Raw genomic sequence first — 27,452 nt, 5'->3', positions numbered from 1 at the left:
CCTTCATTAGAAAGAATTTTGTTGTTTGCTGTATTTTTTGCCACCCTGGGCTCTTTTACTTTCAAAGCTGATCCAAGGGTATTTGGAAGGAAAACTGAAGCAATAATAGAACAGAGTGGTAGGGCTAACAGCGTTTTTGAGATACAGCCAAATAGTTCTTCTCTCCAGTCCCACAAATCTCAAACAGGATCTCACCTAGATGCTTTTTAAGTGTCTGAAACAGATGGAAAAGGAGAATACTTTTTTTCTTAGCTCCATATAAATATATGTTTTTTAAAGATTTTATTTATTTATTTGACAGACAGAGATCACAAGTAGGCAGAGAGGCAGGCAGAGAGAAGAGGAAGCAGGCTCCCCACTGAGCAGAGAGCCCGATGTGGGGCTTGATCCCAGGACCCTGAGATCATGACCTGAGCTGAAGGCAGAGGCTTTAACCTACTGAGCCACCCAGGCTCCCCTATTTTTTTTTTTTTTTTAAATCTCTCTCTCATTCCCAAGAGACAAGTTCACAACAGATTCCTGCATTCTGAGATTTCTTCTTAAGTACCATATCTACTAAGGAGTGCTTGCCATTTATTAAATCATACTCGGGATGTCAATGATCACCTTTAACTCTAAGTTGGAAGTTGGTGGTGGCCAGTCTCTTTTCTTCTTAGTCATGAGAGAAGAATTAACATTAGAAACAGCATTATTTTGGGCCCTTCACTTATTCATGCTAGTTGTGAGCAAAGGTGTGTCTTCATGCTACTCAGGGTCTGGAGTGAGAGGCAGATATAATCAAATAATCACAAAAAGAAATATACGACATGGTAGAGTCAGCCTACCAGGTTCAAATCCTGACTCCACATTTATGTGTGGTTTGGGGACTGTAGTTAATTTCACTGTGGCTCAAGTTCCTACTTGGAGGGAATGGGTATAATAATAATACCTACCCACAAAGGTAGTTGTAAGGATATGATGTGTTAGCTCACGTGAAGTACTTACACAGAGATGTGTTACAGGACTATTAGCTGTCATCACTGTTAGTAATATTAACTATGACAGGCTCCCCACAGGAGAGGTGCGATGTGTGAAGGAGCATATGACATGAGTCTCACCTAGAGCAGGTGTCAGGAAGGCTTCCCTGAGAGCAATACTGGGGCCAGACTTGAAGCACTAGAGGAGTCTGTCAGGAAGGCAGACGGGGTAGAAAGGACTCCAAGTAGAGGGAGGACGCCAGAGTCACAAAGGGTGCCAGGGAAGGCATGGTGACAGGAATAGGAGGTCAGGGCACGCTGCAGACATAGAAAAAGGCTAGCGTGGTTGGAGCAGAGAAAGGAAAGACGGGCCAGACATGCGAAAGATCAGTTTTTCCACAAATGTGAAGAGGACCCTCATTATTGTTCAAACTTGTACGTAAGCCTGTATTCGATGGTATATTTCTAGTGAAAGCCTTTCTTAATGGCTTTGGTTTAACCATGTGAAATTGCCATCTTTGTACATCATGAACAGTTAAATATTCAAGGTCATGTGGTTGAAGTCAGTCTCCTATTTCAACCTTCAAAGGGTGTTGAGACCACCACTGAAGATCTGAAACAAAAAGACACAGAATGCCTGGGCAGCACCGTGGTTAAGCGTCTGCCTTCAGCTCAGGTCATGATCCTGGGGTCTTGGGGTTGAGCCCCACGCTGGGCTCCCAGCTTAGTGGGGAATGTGCTTCTCCCTCTCCCTCTGCTTCTCCATCTGCCTCTCCCTCTGTCTCTCCCCCTGCTTGTGCTCTCTCTAACTCCCTCTTTCAAATAAATAAATTAAAAAAAATCTTTAGGGGCACCTGGGTGGCTCGGTGGGTTAAAGCCTCTGCCTTCGGCTCAGGTCATGATCTCAGGGTCCTGGGATCGAGCCCCGCATTGGGGAGGAGCCTGCTTCCTTTACTCTCTCTCTCTGCCTGCCTGTCTGCCTACTTGTGATCTCTGTCTAATAAATAAATAAAATCTTTTTAAAAAAAACTTTAAAAGATTAAAAAATATAAATAAAAAGACAAAGCAAGTCAGGCACAGTCTCTCTGAGCAGAGCTATTGCACTTATAATGTGTTTCTGGGACACATGAAGGTCAAGGATGGCTGAAGTATTAGGGCAGAAGCGGGTTGATAGCATGGGCACAGACAGTTCCTTGGGGACACACCGTTGATCAGTCACCCCTCAGAATTCCGGAGTGAGTCCGCCCACACTGGCTGTCTTCAGAAGCAAGGGGCCACATGGGTTGGCTGGTTTACTTGAGGCTCTGAATGGAGGTGAGTTGTCATAATCGGAGAGATTTAAAACTGGCTCTGATGGCCGTTTGTCACCGTGGCTGCAGACAATCTGTCATCTTCTAGTTGGTAAGAACCAATTTCATTCTTGTGCTTCAACGGAAGAGAGGCCTGGAAGAATGCGCCCAGTGCTTAAAAGCAAGTGGTGGTGATGCTGATCGCTCACCAGATTTCTGGGATCAGTTGGAACAGAAAGATGCCTGTGTGGGTACCGCTTTTAAAATCAGAAGGCGAGTGACATTCCATCGGCAATCCAAGTGCTTGCTTTCATTTTATGGACCTGGTGCTCTAACTTGATAAGGCACAAGGCCGGTCTCCCAATCCTGAGATGTCATCATCTCTCCCCTCCCTGGGTTTCTTGTAATTTTCCCTCTCTTCCTTATCGTGAGACCCCTCTCCCTTCCTGCAGCATGTCCTATAGGAGCGATCCCCCTGATTGGTGAGCTCCACATCCCCTGCCTTCTCCACCACACAGCCAGTTCCACAAACCAACTCTCTCTCCTCCGTAGTGTTCTACTTGTGACCTTCTACCCTCTGTGCCCCCTTCTAGTACACGGCGTGTGGATAATTCCAACACGAGACTGGTGGTCCAAATTGAAAAGGATCCAGGTAAGCAAATACCTTCCTTCTTACTCTTTAAATTCCTTATTTATTCCCTTATATAGATGGCTTCTTCAATCCAAACGGGGGAAATGAGTACTCACTCTTTTTAGTCACTGGAAATATGTCTGGGTAATGAATATGCTGGCCAGAAAAATGAAATGATACCAACAGACAGAGCAAGCCTCCTGACTGGGTTTGGAAATACTCTTATCTGTTACCTAGACTTGCTATGGTCCCTGTTCAGTCTAAAGCGACTGTCAGTGAGGACATCTAAGTTTGTGTGTGTGGCAAAAGGCAAATATGGATTCTAAACCTTATTACTGGTCTTGTAGCAAAAAAAAAAAAAAAAAAAAAATTGTCGTCAGCCTTACGATGCTCTCAACAGCAAACCATTCCTGCATGTAGTGCCTTGTAGTCTTCAGAAAATTCATTCAACATTAAGCTGTGGAAGGACTTACCTGCTAGGAAATTATTTTACTTTTTGCTTTCTCCATTCTGTTACATTTTTAACCATTCTACCTTTTTTCCTCATATCAGAATGCAGAGTTAACTCTTCTCTATTTTTATCCACCTCACTCTCGGCTGTGCCGAAGGTTTTGTCTAGGAGGAGTGGTATCATGTCACTATCTACATCTGAATTGCATGTACACGGTTACTTTGAACTCGTAATCAGAGATGGTAAAATACCTGGAGAGACAGGCTTATTTTTTGTTGACCTAAAGTTCAACTCATCAGTACAATGTGGGAGTGCGGGGGGCCGGGTAGGCTACGAGTGTCTCTGATGCGCAGCCCTGGGACTCTGTGACATTGCAGGGCTGACACGAGGCATACGGACAGTCACGAGTGCATCTTCCCTCCAGTTATTCATGATCATTGTCTCATTTTAATGCAATTATGCGGCTCCATGGTCAAGGTGTTCTTTCTTCAAAGACTCCACTTTGAAATGAAATTGTTTTTGTTTTAGCTAAATATCGAACAGTTTGGAGAATTAAGCAAAAATTTTCTCATCCAGGCCTTCCCTTTAAAAGTGGCAGAGACTCCGAAGTAATCTCTGATTAGGGTCTCGGGATGCGTGTGGATTCACCGTCGGACACGCATTGAAGGGCGGGTCAGGCAGGCTTCTTCTGCACAGAAGACTGAGCATGCTGGTACTTCAGGAGACTGTGTGACATGACTCAGCCCACAGAACCATCTGTTTCTCCCCGTTAATCACAATTAGGCTATACGTGCACTAATTTCAATTCAGCCTTCAAATGCTGTGGGTGCTCAGCGAGGATAGTCACAGTTGATGGCGTCATCTTAGATTTCTTACAGGTGGACCAGTGCTCTTCCTTACATAGGAAGGGGCTAGTTTTCACCTTCCTGCACCCCCAGTCATGCTCCCTTTCCCTAACGTCCGGACAGGGGCGGCTCTACTCAGACGTGCAGCCCTTACCTGGACCTCCCCCGACGTTGCCTCCACTCCAATAGACCCATCTAGAAGGATTTCTTCCTTGGGGCGGCTCTGCTTCTCCGACTTTCCAGAGCCAGAAGTTCACTCCCAAACATAAGAGGCCCCTAAAATAAGAGTACTGAAAGTAAACTTTTCCCTCAGACCCTCCTGACACTTCCTCCACGCATGAGACCACCGAGCAGGAGGACATCCACGTTTATCCAGTCTTCTTTTTAAAGTGTGTTTTGTCTTTCACTGTGACAGATCTGATAGAGGGAATGGAAGGGGGATTAAAGGAAAGATACCATAACCCCCAATCCCATGCCCTCCCATGCCCCCCAACCTTCCATCTCCTCGGCTGCTGACGATGCCGAGTCTTGGTAAAGATGAGGAAGAGCTAGAACTCTCAGTCACGCAGCTGGAGGGGAAGCAAACGTGGTACAGCCACTTTGGAGAACGGCAGCCCCACTCCTAGGTATTTACACAAGAGAAACCCAAACTTACGTTCCTATAAACTTCTTCTTATGAATATTTTTGGCGGATTTCCTCCTAATCACTAAAACTGGAACCAACCCAAATTTCCTCCAGCGGATAAATGGATAAACAGGCTCTAGTGCATGCATACCACAGAATACTACGCAGCACTGAAACGGAGCAGACTGCTGGTATAGCCAGATGCGCGAATCTCAAATGCATCTTTCTAATCAGTGGTTATGTGAAGATGCATTTATTAAACTCATAGGATTGCACATTAAAAAAGATAACGTTTACTCCACATAAATTATCCCTCCATAAATCTGAATTATATATATAATTTAGAAGCAGTAAATGACATCTATATATCTATGTGTATATAATATATAAAAACCTGAATTTGTCTATAGTACATAAAACTAGCAGTAATCATTTATATTTATATGTAGCATATATGTGTGTGTATATCCACACGCATGTGCACGCATGTGCATGCACACACACACACACACACGCACACTTATGAATTGATGCTGTTTATTGTCTCTATGCCTCAATGACTTTGATTTCACAAAGCCCCGGGAGTTACTTGACAGGTGTGTCCTTAAAAACAGAATTCTCTTAAAGAAGCTGTAGGACCTATGGTGTTATCCATGATTCAACAGACATTTAGTTAGTTCCTTTTGTGCGTTAGGACTTCTGCCAGGGTTGGGACAGAAAAGTAAGCAGATTCAGACATAGATCTGTCTTCCTTCGTGTCTCGTCTTCTGCACTTTATTTTCTCCATTTGAGAAATCAAATGCAAATCAAATACCCAGATATACACAAAAACCGAAAGTCAGATTCTAACTCTAACAGGTGCTTCGGAGTAGAGGATCACGGTGCTGTGAACCTGTAATAGGGGATTTGGCCCAGCAAAGTGGTCAGTGGAGGCTTCCCTGAAGTAGCCATTAAGATGAGATCTGAAGAACAGAAGGTGTGCAAAAGCCAGAGAGGAGTGGAAGAGCAACCCGGGCAGAAAGATTGGTGTCTACAAAGGTCTGGATGAGAAGAGCTCATGAGTCCCTCCACTGGAAGAAGTTCTCTGTTGAGCGTTAAGTGAGAAGGGAGGAGGATATTTGTGTGAAGAGAGGATGGAGATTGGAATAGGGAGCAGGTCCCACCTGTCTCTTGTGTGTCCATATATCCAAGTTTGCTCCTAGCTTATACCTACAACTGTCCCAGCTTATACCCAGGAATAATAAATTATATGGGATCCTCTTATAGGTGATGTGAAGAGGCCTTATTTCTATTTTAAGAGCATTGAAAAAACACTAAAGACTAGAAATAATGCTGAGGGGGTCCTAGAGAGAGCATTCAACTTCTGAAGTCAAAAAGCTCATTCCAGCTGTGGTGTAGGGAGTAGTTGAGGCAACAGGGGTCCCAGTAAAGATACACCAGGGAGTCATAGGACTAGTGTGGCTGTCCACTTGAGAAATAATTCACCTTGCAATAAGGTAGACGTAATGCAAATGAGGAAGGGTAGAAAGATGTAAAAGATATCGAAGAAAGTAAAATTGAGAGGCCAGCATGTGAAGGAGTGGGAACAGAGATCCTGGGTTATGGTTGTCTGGGTACTGGTACCATTTCCTGAAATGGGCAACAGAAGGGGGGCTCGACCCAGGCACGTTGGAGGTGAGGAGCATTTGGGACATACTAGAGCAGATGTTAAGTAAACAAGTAGGTACACAGGTCTAGAGCTTAGACAAGAGACCTCAGAGGTATGAATTTGTAAGTCATCTGCATTAAGACATTAATTTAATCCATTTGTGTAGACGAGACTGCCCAGAAAGAAGAGAAAGGTAAAAAAAAAATAAGAGGGTTTCACAAAGTCAACAAAAATGGGCAAAGTATCTACAAAGCCTGATTTACCCTTGATCCACGACAACTCATCCTTTCCCAGATCTGAGTGCATAGTGGTAAGTACCCATTGATTGTATTTCTTGTTCTGTCTTTAGGGAGTGATGACAACAATCTTAATTCCATCTTTTATGAGCACCTGACGCGGGCCCTGCAGGAGTCCCTGTGTGGAGACTTAGTTCTTGGTCGATGGGGTAACTACAGCTCTGGTGATTGCTTTATTTTGGCCTCCGACTACCTCAATGCTTTCGTTCACCTGATTGAAATTGGAAATGGTCTTGTCACCTTTCAGCTTCGAGGACTGGAATTTCGAGGTAAGAATCTCTTCATTGTGGAAGTTGTTAGAGGCCGGTTGCCTAAATTAGTTCTCGTGCAAAGCTTCCATGAGAAGTCTCCGTGAGGGGAAGAACAGATTGCGGGGGGGTGGGGGGAGCTGCTTACAACCACCCTCATTTATGTATTCTGGTGTAGACCCATCCCGGCCATCTGAGGGAGTAACGAGGTGAACCGTACCATCTGGTGAAAACCTTTGGCATGGCAAGTCAGAACTTTGGTTTAATCCTTCTAGAAAAAACTCAGATGTGCCAGGAGGACATGGAGCATGCACGGGCTCCACCTGGGGTCAGCCAGACCTGAAACAGAAGCTGCTTCTGGGGTTTCAGGTGTTGAGGCCTGCATGGGGTCATCGTTCTGTGTCTGAGCCTTTTGTCTTCAACTGTACGATGAGAAGAGAATGGCGGCCTCTTAAAGTTGCGGGACTTAGATGAGATCATGTGTTTGCGGGCACGGTGGGGATGCTTATTGGTTTGTGGTTACAGAGTTGACCCGAATCTTGAAAGCGTGACCCCAGTTTTCCCATTAATCTGCCCCCGGGGCCGAGTGGGGAATGGGCGGGGATTAGCACAACATATGTGCTCAGGGGCCCTTCTCCTGTGTTCTTTGGTTATTCCCTCATTCGGTCCATGTTTTTCCAACACCTCCTGGCCAAGTTCTAATTGCGGCGGTGCCATGGGCATGTGAATGAAAAGACTCCTACTCTTGTGGCATTGACCTTCAGTGGGACATGTGGAAAACAATAAACAAATGAGCAAACGAACACAATGGTGGAAAGTTCTATGAAAGAAGTAAATCATGTGTGTGTGACCGTGATCACCACAGAGGGCGGGGCTGGGGGCTGCTACGTTAGACAGGGCAGCCAGGGACGGCGGCCAAGGAGAAGGATGGTGCAGGCTGGGGGCTTCTGTGGATGAGCGGGGAACCCTGACATGACCAGAGCAAACCAGCAGGCCGGCCGCAGGCTGGCATGGGGGTTGGGGAGGAGCCCAGGCACGTGGGGCCTCCCAACAGGGATGAGGGGCTGCATTCATTCTGTGCATAATGGGGAGCCGTTTAGGGGATCTTGGAGTCACCCAAGCAGGGGAGGAACGGGGAAGCAGAGGAGTGCTAGGAGATTTGGACGTGGACAGGGCTGGGCTCAGCAGTGTTGGGGGATGCGGGAGAGAGGAAGCTCGACATTCCAGGTGGGGCACATGGGTGGACAGAGGTGCCTTTACTGAGACTGGGAAGCCTGGAGGCGAACAGCACTTTTGGGTTTGGGAATGTAACCAAGGGCTCCATGTTGGATATTTAAATGGACTTTTAAATGCTGTTGACTCGCAGGACGCCTGGGTGGCTCAGTTGGTTAAGCAGCTGCCTTCGGCTCGGGTCATGATCCCAGCGTCCTGGGATCGAGTCCCACATCGGGCTCCTTGCTCAGCAGGGAGCCTGCTTCTCCCTCTGCCTCTGCTGCCACTCTGCCTGCCTGTGCTCTCTCTCTCTGACAAATAAATAAACTCTTAAAAAAAAAAAATAAATGCTGCCGACTCGTATAAGTGGATCTGTCAAGCGGCTAATTGGACTTAAGGGCCTTATATTCACTCAAAAGACATTTAGCAAGCACTGGGCTGGGTGCTGTGAGTACAGACGTGCCGTGCCCCACCTTAAGGAGTTTGGAGCCTTGCTGACAAGAGACACATACTGAGCAATGAGCATCATGGCAGTGCCATGCGTGGGGCGCCATGGGGACTAGAGACGAGGCTTCAGACTAGGCTCTGGGTCAGCTCAGTAGAGGAGAGGCTGCAGCTGGAGGGGAGGGCGGCACGTGATGATAAAAGGGCCAAACGTAGCCATTTGGGGTTTCCAGGTGGTTTGGGAGAAAGGGGTCCCAGAAAATGCTGGAAAGATGAGTAAGAGCCAGGTCATCACCCTCCACAACCTCACAGTGACGAAAACGCACCTTTTAGCCAAGAACAAATTGCCATCATTTTATATCTTTAACACAGTTTCCTAACATTTTAACCAAGCATTTTGGTTCTAAGCTTTAGTCTTGTGACTATCCATTACTTTTATTAGAATTCCTAAATAACTTTGTACCATATATATGTGTGAATGTGCACGCATGTGTGCGTGTGTGTAAATACATACACACACACATATAGATATATATATTTTAGAATGGTGGGTTCTCTGGTTTAAGCATGTAATTCTATGCATCCTTACAAATTTTAAGAATTGAATTCGGGGAACTTACTTTGGAAAACATTACTGGGCCAAGGGAGTAGGGATCCAATTCTGCACAATGAACAGAGAAGCCGTGTTTCCCTGAAATTATGCCCAAATGCCAGAAAATGCCACAGGGGGTGGTGCAATAATGCAACAGCCTTGTCCATTTTGAGAGCTTTTAAGTTTTCCTGGAATTCAAAGGAGAATTTTTAAAGTGAGCCCCACTGACCCTGCATTAGAGCTTCTATCACAAGTGCCACGGGGCTTCCATTCTGCTGGTGAACTAACTGACCCTTGAGTTTCCAGACTTCCAAGTTACCTGGATGTTGGAAGCATGCAGAACCTTACCTGTGAACTTTGCAGACCATGAACAGGCGTTCTTCTTAACCCGTCGCCCTGAGAGTTAGGGCTTCGCCTCATACCATTTTGGAGAGTGAAACCAACCATCAAAAACATAATGGTTTAGCATGACAAGGATGTTTCTTCTTCACTGCTGTGTGGGTGGCTGGTGGTTCTTCTGCTGGGCTCACCCTGGGTTTCTCGGGCGGCTGCATTCAGCTGGGAGATGAACCAGGCTGGAAGGTCTAAGGGCCACATCCGGAGGTGGCTGCCAACTCGGGCCTGTGGCTGTCCTCCCCTTGCCGCTCAGTGTCTAGTGGGCTGGACTAGGTGTGGTCTGGGTGGTCTTGGTGTTCCAAAGAGGGGAATGTGGCCACCGTGAGGCCCTTTATGGCCAGTCTCTGAGACAGGCACCATGTCACTCCCATCATGTCCTGTTGGCCAGTCATCCCCAAGGACGGCTCCAATTTGTGTGGTGGAAAGTAGCCCTGTCATATAGCATGAGTCACTGGGGGCCAGTCTTGGAACTACACATCAGGCTCCCGAAGCTGCCTCAGGTGAAACCCAGAACATGGCTCAGAAGCAACACACCAACTGTTGTGTTCGGTGAGACCGCCCAGGAGGGTCTCCTACGTGGTTTTTCTTCCTCCTGCCCACCACAGGAGAAATGGAACCTGCCTATAAGAATGGCCTAAGCCTACTAATGATGTCTTGGGAACAAAACATTAGTTAACCTGCCTGATACCACTCACTCCTGTACAATACGTTTTCTTTGACCTAGTTCTACCGTAGACTGGAACACGATGCTATTAAGAGAGCAGGACAAAAACCCAAGTTATGCTGTATTTGCAGGCAGGATCCAGCGGACCTAAACAGACTCTTCCTTTTTATATCTTTTTGCAATATTTATTACAGTATTCCCAGGGAAGACCTTGTTTTCTTTCTCCTCCTGGAATATTTTTCCAAGCTATCCCTTCAGTGTTTCACTTTTTTCTCCAGTTTCCTATATTCCCAAATAGCTGTCTTTTTTTCAGTCAAATGTGACCTACTTCATTATGACCTGGGGCAGTCCAAATCCAGCTGTGCTCCCTTTCTGAAGCACACTGAAGCTGTCAGTGGAAGTGTGCACCGCTCATGGCACAGACTAAGTCTAGGAAATGAACAGCACACGCCAGAGGAAGAGGGAAGACAATTTCCCATGACTGGGGAGCAGGAAGCCCACCTGTCCATTTCTCACTGCAAGGGATGCAGCTGTATCCATAGTAGTTTTTAATTGCAAGCAGCAGAAATCAACTCTAATGAACTTAACCAGGAGGAGGGTTTATTGGAAGACATTGCACAGGGCACAGACTTTCTGAGAAGGCTGGAAAAGCAGGCTTGGTGATTCTAAGTCAAGAGCCATGTCTAAAATCATGCCGTAGCACTGATACCATGAAGTGGTCACATCTTGGCAGGGAGGAGGGGGGACATGGGCACTGCCCTCACTTTATTGACACCGTGATCCTGGATGCTGCTGCTGCCCCTGCTACCCCCTGAATCTGGATGAAGAGCCTCTGCTGCCACCACCACCACCCCCCCTTACAGAATACGTCCCAAGCACCTGCTTCTTTTTGTCACCAGCACATTAGTCAAAGTCTGGGGTGCAGCTCATGGATGAAGCAGAGACCACATGCCTATGTTCTAGATGCAAGGGAGGCTGGGAAAGAGGGTATCTTTCCCAAACACAATTCTCAGTTCCCAGAGCAGGAGATGACCACTGCCTCTTCCCAGGACTCACCATATGAGTACATTGGTTGAAGTCATCCTAGCTGCTGTCATGGCTAAGTCTCAAATCTCCCTGACTAGCACAACAGAGGCTTATTTTTGTACTCACATAGAATCTGGTGGAGGTCGGGGATGGTTCCCTTCCATACCGTCAAGGGTCCTGGCCAACAGAAGCTTTGCTTAGTCCCTACACGTTGCTTTTGAGGTCACTCTGAGCTTTAGCATCAAGGTGGCAGGGAGTGGAGACTTGCCTAAAAGGTTGCTTTGGGACAGGACTGTACCTGTAATATATCATCTATTCTTCTATTCTATTGTTTAGAAACGACATAGCTGGCTGTAAGAGAAGCTAGAAGATGTTGTCTAGCTGAGTACCCAGGAGAAAGAATAAAAGTAAAAAGTTCATGAACAGTTGGCTGGTTTGGCTTCTGGGTAATTTTCCAAATATGCTGTAGAGATTTAGATCCTGGATAGCTCAGAAAATGATTAAGGTCCATGACATATATATATATATTTTTTTCTGTTGGCTGGTACTGTAGGGAACAATTGAAACCAGTTCAAACCAAGAATACAAATAAGGAAGCTGCATTTTTCTGTCCTACTCCTTTTGGCTCACACATCCCAGAATAGAAATAAATTCTATATTTGTTAAAGAAATGGGATTGTGGTACCTTTGCTGCTCTTGGGTTTATGAGTATTACTTGCATCTGCCTCACCAAGGAGCCTCTCAGGAAACCATTCAAGACTTGACAGATTAAGCATTGGCTTTAAATCAAAGTCAAGGTAACAGATAACACACTTTAGAAGGTCCACAGTGTGAGGGGCACCGAGTTCAAGGTTTTTCAAAAGAAATGAAATCTATTGGATTTTAAGTCCATTTAACCATCACTGTAGGTGGATATAGAAACATGGAAAAGCAAGGGTTGATTATCTGTTCAATCCATTTCTGTTCTCCTTTAGTCATCCAGGTGACCCAGGCTGATGGGTTCATCCATTCCTGTTAGAAGGGGAGATGATTGAGGACTCAGGGTGCTGTGAACAAGAGAAGCCAGGCTACTTGAAAATACTTGAAATAAAGAGGGAGAGAACCAAGAGTAGGAGCCAAAAGTAAGAGGCACTGGAGGGAGTCTCTTATGACATGAATGTGAACTCCGAGCTAAGGAGAGAGCACCAGCCTGTGAAGATGACACCTATGGTCAGAACCGCCACAGTCCCATCACTTCCTCCCAGTTAACACATGGGAAAGTGAGGAGCCAGGAGGTGAATACGTTCTGCAGGCTCACAGCTAGTTAGTGCTGGAACTAGGCAGGCTCACAGCTACTTAGTGCTGAAACTAGGCAAACCCACGTGACTCTCTAGCTCTTAACCAGAATTTCTCTTTCTATATTACCATTTTACCTTCTTCCTTCCTTTCTCCTTTTGGATATTTGTTTGGATTTGTATTGTAATGCTTATTTAGTTTGCAAACACTAAGTAACTAGGTAAAATGCCTTCAGTCACTGGCACATCCTTTCAGAAGTTCCACATTATTTTTCTAGTAGCCCCCCCCCCCCAAAAAAGGCAACCAAAAGGTATTTAAGATATCAAGCTACTTAACAGAGCATCACAGGTGACTTGACCTCTCAGATTCTGGACTCATCATTGGATGAGTGATCTCTAAGTTCCTAGTGTATTTCCAGCTCAACAAGCCATCAGGTCAGGAGGTATAAAGTACTTCCACCATATGATGCAGTTGCAGGAAAGTTAAATGTGTCCTCTCTGCTGGACTCGAAGTATAATTTTCTCAGAGGGAGTAGGTGTTATTGGTGGACATCCCAGTCTTGAGACCATGGCTGTGAACTTCCTGCTAATACAGTGCCACACAGGGAAGGTCAGCACCCCAGAGCATCAGATGATGATGGGCCTGGGCAGTGAAGCAGAGTGGAAGGATTTCAGGCAAAGGGAAGAGGAGGCTTGCTGTGATGGCGAGTGATAGAATCCCAAGGGCTGGGAGAATGGAATCCATAGTAGCTCATTGACAGTAACAGGAGAGGAGGGGGAACATATAGCCCAGATGCAGTTAAGAGATGTGTGTGAGGATGGAAGAATGGATGGAGTGGCGGCAATCCAGTTGGCCAGTATGAAGAGGCCACAAGAGGTTAGGTATCATGATTTTAAAGGAAGACATGTTAAGGTTGCTCGTGTTTCTCCCTAAGCCACATGCAGCCTCATGGGTGCAGGTAGAGAATGGCAAAGCTAGCCTTAAGCAGGATTGAGACCGAGTTGACTGAGTGCCATAAGGTAAACCAAGGACAAGGGAACTGACAGCGTGTGCAAGGGTGTGATGATGACAGCAATGGCCAGCCATGGAATGCCACCTGGGGTTGGGTGAAGTAAGGGTATGAGAGAGGTGAGGAACAGGACCTGGTGGTGGGCTTTCTGGATCCAGGAAATGTACGTCAGCATTGTTGAAGTTGTAGTGTTAGAGGAAATGAGCTAGAAAGACAGGAGGTGGTTGCTGGAGAGCAGTAGCTTTGAAACTAACACTCACAGGGGGACACAGTCTTTGGTAATCACAGCTTAGGGTCTTGGCCATGGAGATGAATGGCTGAGGTTGAGTGGAAGATGAGATCATTAGATGAGTGGGAGTCGGGGCTCAGGATGCTGGAAGGAGCATCTCTGTGGATCCTGAAATCTCCAAGAGAGGTGGCCAGAGGTATGCTGGAGAGTGCCAGTGATCCTGGGCCAGAATCTCCATGGACTTGGAATTACCTAGAAGGCCCTGGAAGGAGGCAACAAGGGAGAATGGTGCAGTGAGTATGGTAACTGTGAGTTATTATAAGTAGACAGAGAGAATGGCCTGAGAGCATCCCTGAGAAGCAAGAGGACATATTCCAACCTCCTCTGACCGGGGCACCCGAGTTGTGTGGGAAAACAATGAGCCCCACTCCAGAGAGCTGCAGAAGGGACAGGGAGAGGCAGCTTTCCAAAAGGGCACCAAGGAGAGGAGGAGAACGTGCCAGTAAGTTGAGGAATGGATCATGAGTCTCTGATGGCACGGTGAAAGGATCTCAAGAGTTTGTGGCCTGGGTGGAAGTCGGGTTAAATTTGGGTCAGAAAACGTGGTTTATCCAGTGCTATGGAAATGACGCTATAGGGGGTCCTGGGCTCCCCTTGGCAGATGACGTGAACTGCCATAAAGCAGTGTTCTCTCCAGGGTGATGAAGCGGATCCTATCATCTAAGGCTGGGTCACACGCAGCAGGGCCACACGCAGGGAAGTTCTGGGGCTGCTGAGATGGGCTTCAGTTACGCATGCAGCTTCCATTAGCCTCATTAATACAGACGGGACCACTACGTTTTTATCATAGCAAGATCAGTTTTCCAGAAATCTTCTTAGGGGAGGGCTTAGGAAATCTTAAGGAGTCATTTGATCAAGTGGCGTTTTGGAACCCCGTGTCAGAAATGCACAATGTTATGTGGACATTCACCTTTTCTATTAGTTGTCTAACTCTCGTTTCCTGTCGATTTATTCTTTTCTCAGTACTTCTTTAGGATGAACGATACTGTATTTGTATATATATTTTATGTTTTATATATACATTTCCATGGGATCAAATACCTCCAGTGTTTGCTCGTAACAGTAGTTCAAACAAGAATCCACAACCAATAGAGATTACTTTGTCCTCTTATTTAGAACAAAGTCATGAAGAAAATTATGGTTTGTTTTGTTTGTTGTATCTATATCATGAATCTTGGGGATCAGGATGTGGCCATGGTGTTGGTCATGTGGCCACATGTGGTAGGTGGTCAGTAAAGGTTTCTTGATAATAAAATCACAATTCATAATTTTAAAACCAAAGCTTATTTTCAGTATTCCTGCAAAGCTTATAAATGCAGTTCTTTATTTCTGAAGGCTGTGAAATACTCTTGCTGTTAGACTGGGAGGCTCTCAAAGGCTGAGACCCCTTGTCTTATTCATGTCCCTCTCCTGGTGTGTTGACTGACTCATGTAGGATGCCCCATAAATACTGGTTGAGGGAGAAAGCAGAACCTATGTAAGGTTTCCTGAGCATCAGTTCTTTGCCAGGTACCATACTAAGCACTTCAATTATAGTTCTTAGAATATTCTAGAATATTCCCTATAATAGCTGTGAGTTATTATAAGTGAGCAGATGTTATTATTCCTATCTGAGACATAAAGAAATTGGGGGAATGAGATTCAGTAAGTTGCTCCAGGCTTCACAGTCCCCAGTAGTGGAGGAGAGGTAAGCATATGGATGTGGAGGTCCCCAAAGTCCATGACCTTTGCAGTATGCCACACTTTCTTGGAGTGGGGGGAGGGAGGGAGGAAGGAAGGAAGAAAGAAAGGAAAGTAGGAAGGAAGGAAGGAAGGGAAAAGGAAGGGGAAGGAAAGAATAAGTAACCATTTTTTAAAATAATCTCTCTGGTTGTTGAAACTCAGAAATTTAACCGGATGTACTCTTAAATCTTAAGATGGCGTCACCACTGATAGCAGCTCAGTTTCTTGAATGATCAGCTGCCTGAGCAACTGTGAAACCTGGAAGGCTCTTGCATAATGAGTGTGGGAAGCTAAGCACAGTTATCAGGATGTAGCCATACATTACCGGTGGATCTGGAAAACATCAAAAAATGGGATTTATGTGCCTGTTTGTGTGGAATGTTCTCAGCTATCTCCGAGTTTGGCTAACACCCCATAATCACCGGCCTGTGGGGACATTTTTAATATATCTGTGTCACTAATCTTATCTCAAGTTAATCTAACCCAAACCTTTTGCCTAACAGGCAAGTCCATGGAGAGCCATAGCTTCCCACTAATCTTGAAACTATCTAGAATTCTTTCTTCTCTATGACAACATTCAGGTCATTAGCGAGTCCTGAGTTCCTATGTCTACACGGCTCAAGTAAGCAGTTAAATCCCTTGGGTCCAAAGTTCACCCATAAAATAATAGGTTCTCCATTCAGAAATCCTACACACATAATCTTCTTCATTTCAAATTGTGTGACACGTCAGTAAGAGAGACAAAGCCACGCTTGTCTAGATAGGCAGTGTGGGAAGGAAAGGGGCTTTCCTGTTGAACATTCACAGAATCTGCCTATTTTAACAACACCCAAGAATAAGTTTGTTGGAGAAAAGTAAAATAAGACAACTTGGAATTAAATACGAATGAGAAAGAATCTGACTCTTGCGTATAAAGTTGAGTGTGTTGGTTTTCTCATCTGTGAGTGGGGCCGGAAGAGGAGAAAAACCATAGTACTCACATATAAATATCAACATATAATTATTATATATTTCATTGTTTCTTATACTTGTGCTTCAAATTTGCCCAATATAAATTACTCTGTATACAAAGTGACTTGGTTCATTTCATTTTCGTCTATGGACTGGTAGAAGAAAGTAGATTCAGAGAACTTCTGCTTATAATTTGTGAAGTCTTACTAGACAGTGTATGATAAGGGGGAGAAACTGACTTTAAATCCAAAAGATCAGACCCTTCTACCAGAGAAGTCACTTTTGAGACCTGGAGTCCTCATTTATGAAAGGAGAAATTACGCCGGCATAAGCAGGTTAAGGTGTGTGAGAAGTGAGATGCTATCTGAGACACCAGTTTTCAAGTTGATTAAGCCTGGGAGGCTGGCTGAGTGGGTTAAGCCTCTGCCTTTGGCTCAGGTCATGATCTCAGGGTCCTGAGATCAAGCCCCGCATTGGACTCTCCGCTGAGCAGGAAGCCTACTTCCCCCCGCCCCCTGCCTGCCTCTCTGCCTACTTGTGATCTCTCTCTCTGTGTCAAATAAATAAATAAAATCTTTTAAAAAAAAATTACACAAAAAGATGAAGTTTTGAAATACAAATTCTCTGAGAAAAAACAATGCTGTCTCACTGGAAGGCGTTTCACCACATTTAAAATCCTGCTTGCTGAACAGAGCACAAGAGAATTTTTATTCATGTAGGTATGTCTTAAAACAAATTGAGTCTCCTCAGAATATAAAACAGTTACAATAAAAATCTCTGCTGGGCCCACAGAATCAAACATGTATAAATTATCCCAACATATTTTCCTCCTATTGCACACTGGCCTGATACACTTCCAGATTCTCCCCGTGATACTTAAAAGGTGCCCAAGTCCAATGCTGCTGAAGGTCTGGAACCTGGGACTAGAGGAGAAACTATCCAGTAAAATAATAAAGAACTAAACTCATTCAGTGTCTCAGGAGACCAGTCCTACCCCTTGACTCACTTCGGCTCCTGACCTCCGTTGTGTCGCACACATTCCTGGCCATCTTTTTCTCCATCATTAAGTTCGGATTAATTTCAAGGTGGTGCTTATCCGATGGATGTGTAGCTGGCAAGAGACGGGATGTGTAATAGGATAGTTTTGCATATAAATATTTATTTTTGTTAGAATAATTATTTCTTCCCAGAAATTAAATCTGGTGAAGGCTAGCGGATACAGAGAGTTTCTCCCAGGGCAGGAAGCTGGGGATAGATGACCAGCATTGTCCCCAAGAAGCAGTGGGGCTGAGGGGGGCCAGAGAAAGGCATCTCTGTGACTTTAAAACTATAGAGGAGGTTTGCAGGGCGGGGGTGGGGGGGGGAGTGGGGTAGGCAAATTGCACTGTGTCTTTCCTGAAATTGACCATAATTCAAAAACCTTAAGAAGTCTTCTCTGATATTATTTTGCCCGGTCACTTAACAGCTCCTTGATATCACCCGCTAACAGGAGACAATGCTGGTTTAGGTTTCCCCCGTTAGCATGCCTATCATTACGGGTCTGGCACCACATGAGAAGCTCACTGTTGGGGGGTGCGGCATTTCTCCAGCTGGCTGGGCCCGAGCTCTGTCACACACATGTAACATGCACGTGTAAGGTCCAAATGTTCATGGAAGTGAACTGCTCTGAGCTTAGCTTTGACCGTATCTGGTGGCCTCCTCCTTAGTGGCCATGGCAATTCAGAAAGGATCTTTACTATGACCCAAAGAGAGAATACCATTTATAAAATCCACACGCATCCCCAAGTGTGTGTCTCTGAGTCCCCCTGGCAGCTTGAAACGCACGGACTAAATCAGATCTTTGCCTAATTACGGTGCACTCCGTGGCCAGGGACTGGTTCTCTCCTGTCAGTCCCCTCCTGGTGGCCTTGTTGCTTGGCATCTGTAAAACTCTAGCTCGGTGTCTGGCACGCTGGGCCCATGAAGGCAGTGACCGTACGGAAGCGCAGCTCAGATCAATGTCCAGTGAAGTCGCTTTGAAACGCTGTTCCTGGAGAGCGCTGCATGCAGTAGGGACAACACATGGGGTTTTCTGTGGAATCCCGTTGGACGCTTCGGGACACCTGAGTGGTGTTTCTCAAAGTACATGCGTCGGGTAAGGAAAGTTGTAGGGTCGAGAGGCCCGATCTGTACAATATGTCATGCATTTAGGCTTCCTCCTGCGTGTTCTCACCGGAAAATCGTACTGCAAGCTGACATTTTCTATCAGGGAAGCCTTCTGGCTGCAGGGAACCTTTTTTTTTTTTTTTTAATTTTTTTTTTTTTTAAACATATATTTTAATCCCCAGGGGTACAGGTCTGTGAATCACCAGGTTTACACACTTCACAGCACTCACCAAAGCACATACCCTCCCCAATGTCCATAATCCCACCCCCTTCTCCCAAACCCCCTCCCCCCAGCAACCCTCAGTTTGTTTTGTGAGATTAAGAGTCACTTATGGTTTGTCTCCCTGCAGGGAACCATTTTTAATGCTTCCCTTTGAAGTCCCCTGTCACATAATGGCCAGGCATCTCCTTAATGTCTTCTGACCTCTTGGTGAACAGCCGTTCCCTAATCCCCATTACCATTGCTTCCCCTCAGGGGAAGTGGCTGATTTCCCTTCCCCAAGTCCTCTCTCCTTGGGCCGGCCTTCCCAGCCTGGATGGCCCTTCCCCCATGAGGCTGTCTGGAATGGACTGGAGGACGGCTTCGGGTTGAGTTTTGGTTACGGGACCTTCTGTTCAGGCAATCGTTCGCTTTGGCTTCCAGACGTTTCCAAGAGAATGTCGGCTCTACCTCTGGTCAGGCTGACAATGAGGGCAGGGTCCTTGCTCTCACCAGCTACACAGAATATCTACATTTCTGGGCTTGTTGGGGGGGACACAGTAAAACCCACTGCCACTCAGTACACAATAATTGTCAGAACTGGGTGGAGAGAAACGGTCCATCGCAAGGATTTCCTCAAAAGGATGAAGTTCTCCTGTCCCCAAGAGTCCCTGACATCTGCCCTTGGGAGACACGAGAACCACATCCTTAAGGCTGAACTCTTTGGCCACCCATAGAGGTGATTTTATGATTTTTCTTTATGGCTCTTGGGCCGTATTAGAACAGCTCACTGAAGCTGGTGTTTGTACTTTCTGGGCAATGCCGTTAAGGACGGTATTCACTGTGTTCCGAAATATTCCTTTTATTAGGGTCCTGGGAATATTATCTTTCTGGTGTCTTTGCCAGAAATAGCTGTGACCCTTGCAAGGAATTATTTTGTTGTTGTCTTAGAGACACAAGAAACTATTCACATTCTCTTTGTACATTGGCTTCTAGAAAGCCCCGGTGTGATCTGTGGCCCACCTTTAGTAAATAGATAGGGTATCACAGAATGCAGTTAGGGTCCCTCGACATCATTCTGGCTTTGTCTATTTTTTCTTATCCCCCTTTTTACCTAAATTGTATCATTTGCCATTGTACCGTGTATGTCTTCTTAAATTGACTTCATTCCTTTTGGGAAATAAGTGTGAATAAATAAGTCAGACCCAGCCTGTCGCTGGTAGATACAGCAGACAGCACTTAAAGGGGAGCAGCGCTTGCTGTCTGGGGAACCAGCGAAGAGAGGCAAAAAGTGTCTTTGGGCAGGAATGGCTGCCCCACACTGTGGCCACACTCAGGAAATGGATATATATATCCTGTGTGGCAAGACATCTGGGATCTACTAGATATATTTTCAGTTCAAAACATTAATTTCTGCTGCTTTAACTGGGCATTCTTGTCTATCAAAACTAAGACCCTAGGACACTGTCAAAATAATTCAAAAATTATTTACTGAATGCCTTCCTGTGGCCTGCTGACTTAGATCATGAGAACACTGTGACAGAAAAGATGCCAGGAGTCGGTTTCAATGGAAACGCAGAGTGAAACAGCCAGCTTGCTCGTCATTCATTGACACGGATGGTGCAAGAGGTCACAGTGTAGGGACAGTTGGCCTCCGGTGCTCCCTTTGGAGGGGACGTGCTCTGAACCACATGAGCCTCTCCGAGAAGACTGGGGTCCTGACTTGCCCGTGAGCAGCAAATTAGTGCACGTATGGAAAAGACTGGGTCTTTTAGTTTCCTCTTCTTTTACAGTATGATCCTTTAAAAGGAACAAAAGGTGTTTCCTAAGAGAAGGTGCTGGGACCTACCTTAACTGAGTGTTTATTAAAAGCCTGCAGCAGTTACGAGGTCTCTGTGGATGGCGGTCCTTCATGGCGCACTGTGTCCCCACCTGTCCTTTCATAGGTGTCATTCCTCATGGTGTGTGGTTTTACTTACCTCGTTCACATGGTGGGAATCTAAACTCTGTATTGCACTGTGACACACACACACACACATACACACTCCAGTTTGTTTGATGTAAGGGGAGAGAAAACCAACCCTGACATCCAGACCCTCATAGAGAGAGAAATTGTAAAGAAATGCAGATCTGGGGGGGCATGGCATTTAGCCAGTTTTGCTAACCTATTCGAGGTGAAAATCCTCCTCTCTGCTTCCTCCTTGTGTAACCTAAGAACAGTCTCACTTCTTCATGGAAAGGGAGTTTCTTGTTGAATTATATGAATTGCTGGCAGAACTCCAGGGTGGTCAGTGTGCTGTTTGGTGGGACGAGATATCTCCCACCCCCAGAGTCTAGTGCCCGCAGTCCTAGGGGCCCGGTGGGCAATTGGTTAGGACACCGTGGTCGTTGCTCACTCTGGAAGGCCCAGAACGTGCAGTCGGACTTACTCACTGTTTATAGTTCATGGATGTATTTATATACATCTCTACCAGTTTGATATTGCAGATGAGCTAAGAGATCCTGGAAATGTTTTTAAAAAGAGTGTTTTCAGCCAAGACCCAAAAGCAGTTAAGTCTTGGGGAAAGACAAATGGAGTCCCAAGATCTGGGATCAGCTCTTCACTGTTACACTTTGCGTTACAGAACCTGCTTCGTCCCCCTTCCTGGTCAACTTGCATCTCATTGCCCATTTTCCTAACCATTCCGTGGGTACGTTATTATTTGAAGATAGTCGTTTTCCATCTCTGACCCATTAGGACCATCTCATTCATACTGTAGGGAAGCTTAGTACTGACACTGGCTTTACCTGCCACATGCATAATGTTATCTGCTGAGCATTTATTTTCTCAATACTGTGCATACAGTGATCGGGATTCACTTCTGCCTTTCATTTATTCATTATTCAGTCATTCATTCATTCAGGCATCTCACCTGAGGGGATGTTAGCACCCACTAAGTACCAGGCACTGTGGGGTCCTGGAAGAAGTGAATGGTATGGAAATGGATGTAGGGGGAGTTCTCATGTTTGAATTGTCCCAGAAGACATCTCGAAGGATCCAGAGAGTTGCCCTTTCAGCCATGACTGACTAACTGGTCCTGGATTATCCTTCTTGCCATAAACAATTATAAAACTGGGGAAAAAAGATATATTCAGTCAACTGAGAGAAAGAAGATACAAAGAAATCTCCCTAACATTACCCTTGCTCTCCTCCTGGAGGCCCTTTCTTATGTGTAGAAGGGGGAGGCAGCATCCAAACAAAATACAGTTCTCGGACTGAGCTAGCGAGGCAGAATTAGAGTTCTGGACCGCCAATACAGCTGGACTTTGTAGGTCAGAGGAGTGGATAAGAGCAAATTTCACAGAGAAGGTCCTGCAGAGATCTGTACAGGGATCCTCGTTAGTGATTGGATAAATGTTCACCTGCTAAATGTTGGAGGCGAGTCGTGGCAGAGAATAGTAACTGGAGAGGTGTGAGCTCACTGGAGGTGTGAGCTCACTGGGGGATATAGAGGTCGGACAGAGCCGAGGTGTAGCACTTCCAGTCATGCAGTGGAGAAACCTTGTCGAACATCCCAGGAATTCAACCAGGACCCTGGAAAGACCAAGCTGCAGGAGTAGAGATATCGTTGCGCTAGAGGTCTACTCTAGACACTCTCAAGATTAAGTAGAAGTTTCAGAAGAATCAAGCGGATGTGCAAACAAACTAACGACTTAACAGAACATAACAGAAAAGTCCAGACGGTCAATACTAGAGCATCAAGAGTATCCAGCGTGTAATATAAGTTTCTAGATATGAAAAGAAGCCAAAAACAGTGATCCCAGGAAAAGAAAACAATAAATAGAAACACAGCCAAAGATGTTGAAGGGAAAAGAAAACAAGTTGCAAAAAGTTATTAATATTGTTAGGAAGTCAGAGGAAAAATGATCATAATGAATGATCCGATGGAGACTACCAGCAGGAAAAAAGAGAAATTCTAAAAGTGAATAAAATGTAATGTCTGAGGTGAAACATTTAGAGGATAAAAGAAAAGATCAGTGGACTTGAAGACAAGGCAATAGAAACTGTTCAAACTGATGCAAATAATAAAAAGTTTAAAGAAAAGAAACAGAAACCAGTGATCTGTGGGACAATAGCAAGCGATCCGACATACGTGTAAAAAATATAATAAAGTCATATTTTTAAACTCCTCAGAAGTGTTGCCTGCACTACCTGCCTTTGCTTTTTTCTCTCCCACTGTTTTGAGTTCGCTCAAGTGGCCATCCCCTCCCCCACCCAGTCATGACACCGAAACCTCTTGCAAAGATTATCATTCGCCTCTGTATTGTCAAATCTAACAGTTAATTCCTCTTGTAATTTGACCTCTAAGCATCATTTAGCATAGCTGATGTTCTCTCTTCCTTGAAACTCTTTATTTTCTTTGTTAACTTGCTTTTGCTATGTTCTGGTTTTCTTCTGACCTCACAGGCCACTTCTATTCAGTCGTTTTTTTGGTAGCACCTCACGCTCCCAGCCTCTGAATGGAATGCTCAGAGCTTAGCTCTCAGACCTCTCCCCTCTCCGCAGGTTATTTTAAACAGCCCCTCTTTCCTGATAATTCTCTCAGATGTTATGAATCTCTGCCAGAACCTTTCCCTTGAACTCCGTATTTCTTCATCCAACTGCCCACATCTCTATTTTGATTAATAGTGAACAGCTAAAATTTCACATAGACAAAAGAAAATTCCCTGTCTTTCCATTTGCCCACCCAGAGGCCACTCCTCCTACCCCACCCCTGCAATCTTACCTCTTCTGTGAAGCATAATTTCACTTTTCACCTTACTCAGGTCAGAACCCCTCACACCACTCTTTGTCTATCTTTTCAACATCTCATATCCAAATTGTTTCACAAATCCTATCAGGCTACCTTCAGAGAGGTCCAGAACCCAATCACTTCTCCCTGCCTCTCCCAACGGTCTTTGTCCAAATCACCGCTGTCTCATCTGTGTTAGCTAGCAGCCTCCCCAATGCCACAGCTCCCACCCCTCATTCCTCTCCAGCCCATTCTCTGAACAGCAGCCAGCATGATCTCCTCCGACAGAAATCAGACTCCGTTTCTCCTAAGCTAAAAACATCCAAGGGTTTCTTAACCCATTCCGCGTAGGATCTTTCTCTTTTCCTACTTCTGGTTCATACATACGATCGACTGAAGTGTTTGTTAAATGCGCTACTAGATATCCACAAACCGTGTGGCTGGTTTTTTGAAACTAGATGCGCTACTTCATGTATTCGATTAACTTTCAGGAGGTCACCTTCAGTCCTCCCTCCCATCTGCAGAGATGACTTTAGGTCCCTGCTCTGCCTTGCAGGTGGTACCAGGAACCATGTCATGGGCATACTGTGTGTGCTTCCCTTCAAATCATTGACAGAGATGTTGAGGAAGATAGGCTGTCTCTTCTTCAGACGTGGTTGACACCCATAATCGTCTCCTGTTTGGGGAATGAACTCCTTTGGTAGTGTACCTGGGGCCCCCCACATGCCGCCCTCAGTCACGCGAGATGAGGTGACTTTCGAGGTTGGGTAGCATGCGTGGTGTGCCCGCAGAGTTGGGCAATGGAGTTCTTCCAGGGAAAGCAGCAAGGAGGAAGCCTTTCTTCCTGAAAATTCTTGAGCAGGCTCCTACACACTCTCAGACATCTCCACCTGCCACCTTTACGTAACCTCTTACACGCTCAGCTGCGACCTGTGCGTTTCTGGGAAGGGGAACTCAAGGACATAACCGTCCCACATTTCAGCCGTTGGTGTCTTGAGCATCATGAAACCTGTCTCCTCTAACACACACACACAAAATGGGGAGGAGATGGCCATCAGAATGAATACGAATGAAGAAAGGAATTAATGATGACGAGCTTTGCGACTCATGTGGGAATTAAAGAATTAAACACTGATTCCCAGAATTTCTCCAGCATCTTCCCCTCTAACGGAGGCCAAGGGGAAAGTCCATTCTGAACCGACGTGACCCAATGACTCCTTGTATAACTTCCATCCTGTCTGTCCTCTGCTAGGAACCTACTGCCAGCAGAGGGAGGTCGAGGCCATCATGGAAGGCGATGAGGAGGACAGAGGCTGCTGTTGCTGCCAGCCCGGCCACCTGCCACACCTGCTGTCCTGCAACGCTGCCTTTCACCTCCGCTGGCTCACCTGGGAGATCACACGGACTCAGTACATCCTGGAGGGCTACAGCATCGTAGACAACAGCGCAGCCACCATGCTGCAGGTGTTCGACCTCCGGAGGATCCTCATTCGCTACTACATCAAGGTATTGCTGCCCTGGGCCCCGGGCGCTTGTCTGAGGAATAGTTCTGGGCTGGGTCAAGGGGCTCCTGAGATGTTTTGCAAAAAGCTGGATTCTGAAGCTTCCCCTTATCTTCTGAATCGGAGCCCCCGCTAGGTTTGGGAACCACTGGTTTTGCGAAAAATCCTCTAGGGCTTTGGTTTTGCTTGGGGTTCGTGGCCTGAGTCACTGTCTAAGTCTGGACATTCACAGGGAGTTCCTTTTTTTACCCGGATCTGTTTTGTCTGTTCTAACCGAGCCGGGTCTTGGTGAGGGGGCAATTGTAAATGGCAGCGTCCAGACATCTCCAGGCCTCCGTGGTTATGTGTCCCAAGTATTGATTTAGATGCTCAGCCATTTCCACTCTAGAACCAGAATGGTTTTATAAGCTTAATAGGAAAACCCCAAAAGTAGAGTGAAATGGCCCAGTTAGGATTAGTTAGGATTAGTTACGACAGCCTTTCTTCCTCACTTGGGTGGAGACAAGAGCATCCTTTGCCTGTAGCTCAGTATCCACGTCTGCACCACCGCTCCAACCTCAGAAAATGTCCGTTTGCAACTGAGTCTCCCAGAGAACGAGTGTGAGCTTTGAGCGAGGGTGTGGAGGGCCAGGGGGGCATCGGTGTTTTCCAAAGGGGGAGGGACAGATGGGAGCAGCCAAGGCTGAGGAGGTCTTTGCATTGGCTCCTGCTCTGTGGGAGCACTTTGCCTGCAGGAGCCCTGGAGCCTGGCCTCGGAGGGGTCCACATCTTAATGCCTTTTCCCACGGGGACGCTCATCTGTCTGCCATCTCAGATGCCCGCCCACTGAGGCTGAAAGAGGGGTTCCGGCAGAGATGAGGAAATGCAAAACTGAAAGAGAACACAGGGGCCTGGAGCTTCAGGGATTTCCACCAATTGGAAAGGAAGACATTTTGAGACTTGGAATAGCTACTTAGGAGGGTCCCTTGCGTGCACCAGTATGGCTAAAGTTTACAGGAAATCGAGGACAGGTTGCAAAAAGTCAGAAGGTTAAGTAACTCGTTAATTATCACATCCCCAGGCAGTTGCAATGAGAAATGTTCATGACATGCTCTCCTGCACAGACTCTGTAAGACGGGGTCAGTGGCTCGTGGTCACCACCTTGATGCACAAGTTTCATCCTACCTCACCCAAACCGTCGGTGTTTCGCCCAGCCTTATATACGCGGGGGGAGATTTGGAAAGCAGATCGGGGAGCGGTGAGCTCCTGCCTCCTGACCCCACAGTTTGCTCCCTCGGCCTTATGAACTAGGCTGCAAGACGTTTTCTTCCAGAGCCAATCCTGGATTTGGCAGTGGGTCCTGAAAGAGCCGTGGTACGCTCCTGTGAGGTCTGTCTGTCTCGCAAGTGAACGAGGAAGGGGGTGGCAGCTCTGTGCTGGGAAGTCCTAGGCACCTGGGTTCCTTCTGCCACCTGCTGCACCACTTTGGAAACTTCGTGTTCCTAGATGGAAGCTTAAAAGGATGGAAAGGAGATCCACAGGCATGCACCTGTGGTCCCCGAGAAAGGCTCCTGGCAGCTGCCACAGTAGGTCCCTGTTGTATCCTGTGGTTAGAAGCTTGTCCATGTCAGCTGAGCGGGGTGGGGAATGTGCATTCTGGGCAGCCTGGAACCCAGACAGAAACTGCCCAGAGCCCCCGTGTTGTTTGCGGCGGTTTCCACTCTGCCCCATCCCCTCCACCCCCGCCTGTGCACACACATTCCCTGTGGTCCCTGCCCCCACCCAGCCAGTAGTCCTCCAGCTCCCCCCACCGCCTCCCTGCACACAAGTTCCCCTGGGGCCATGCTCTGAAATCTCTCCTACTCACCCTGTAGCAGCTCCCTCAGCACAGGAGCCGCACGTGCCCGACTCCTCTCTGGGTCCCCGGGGTTCAGTGTGATGACTTGCATAGGGCGGTGTCCAGGGCATTTTTTTGGACTAAATGAACAAAGGTAACGTGGTCCTGGGTCTGGGCCACAGCAGTCTACACAGATGGGATTCAGATGTTGGTGACAGTCTGAGCGGCCCGCTGTTCTTCGTGTTGAGAATGGGGTTCACTACTGAGCCACATCTCTGTGAACCGGGACCCCCCCAGAGACGGCCTTCCCATGAGCCAGGCACGTGGGCGGCCACAAAGTAAGTCACCAAGGGTGAGGGAGAAGGAAGGATATACTTTTTCTGGGTTTACCCTCTTGGCTTTTCCAGAGGCCTTGGGGGCACCCCCTGGGGCCTGCTTCTTAATACATC

At 46.4% G+C, this 27,452-nt stretch overlaps 1 protein-coding gene across 1 annotated transcript in view; it reads left to right on the top strand.

Annotated features, from left to right (window-relative positions):
- Positions 1-27,452, top strand: part of PCNX2 (pecanex 2) — a 288,518-nt gene that overhangs the window by 229,890 nt on the left and 31,176 nt on the right. The window contains 3 exon segments of the mRNA XM_045087258.1: positions 2,839-2,897; positions 6,795-7,010; positions 24,938-25,191. Coding sequence (XP_044943193.1) covers positions 2,839-2,897; positions 6,795-7,010; positions 24,938-25,191 — 529 coding nt within the window.

The sequence above is a fragment of the Mustela putorius genome, unplaced genomic scaffold (assembly GCF_011764305.1).
Source record: "Mustela putorius furo isolate JIRA1106 unplaced genomic scaffold, ASM1176430v1.1 tig00001075_pilon_pilon_pilon, whole genome shotgun sequence".
Lineage (NCBI taxonomy): Eukaryota > Metazoa > Chordata > Mammalia > Carnivora > Mustelidae > Mustela > Mustela putorius.
This window is presented reverse-complemented; position numbering and strand designations above follow the sequence as displayed.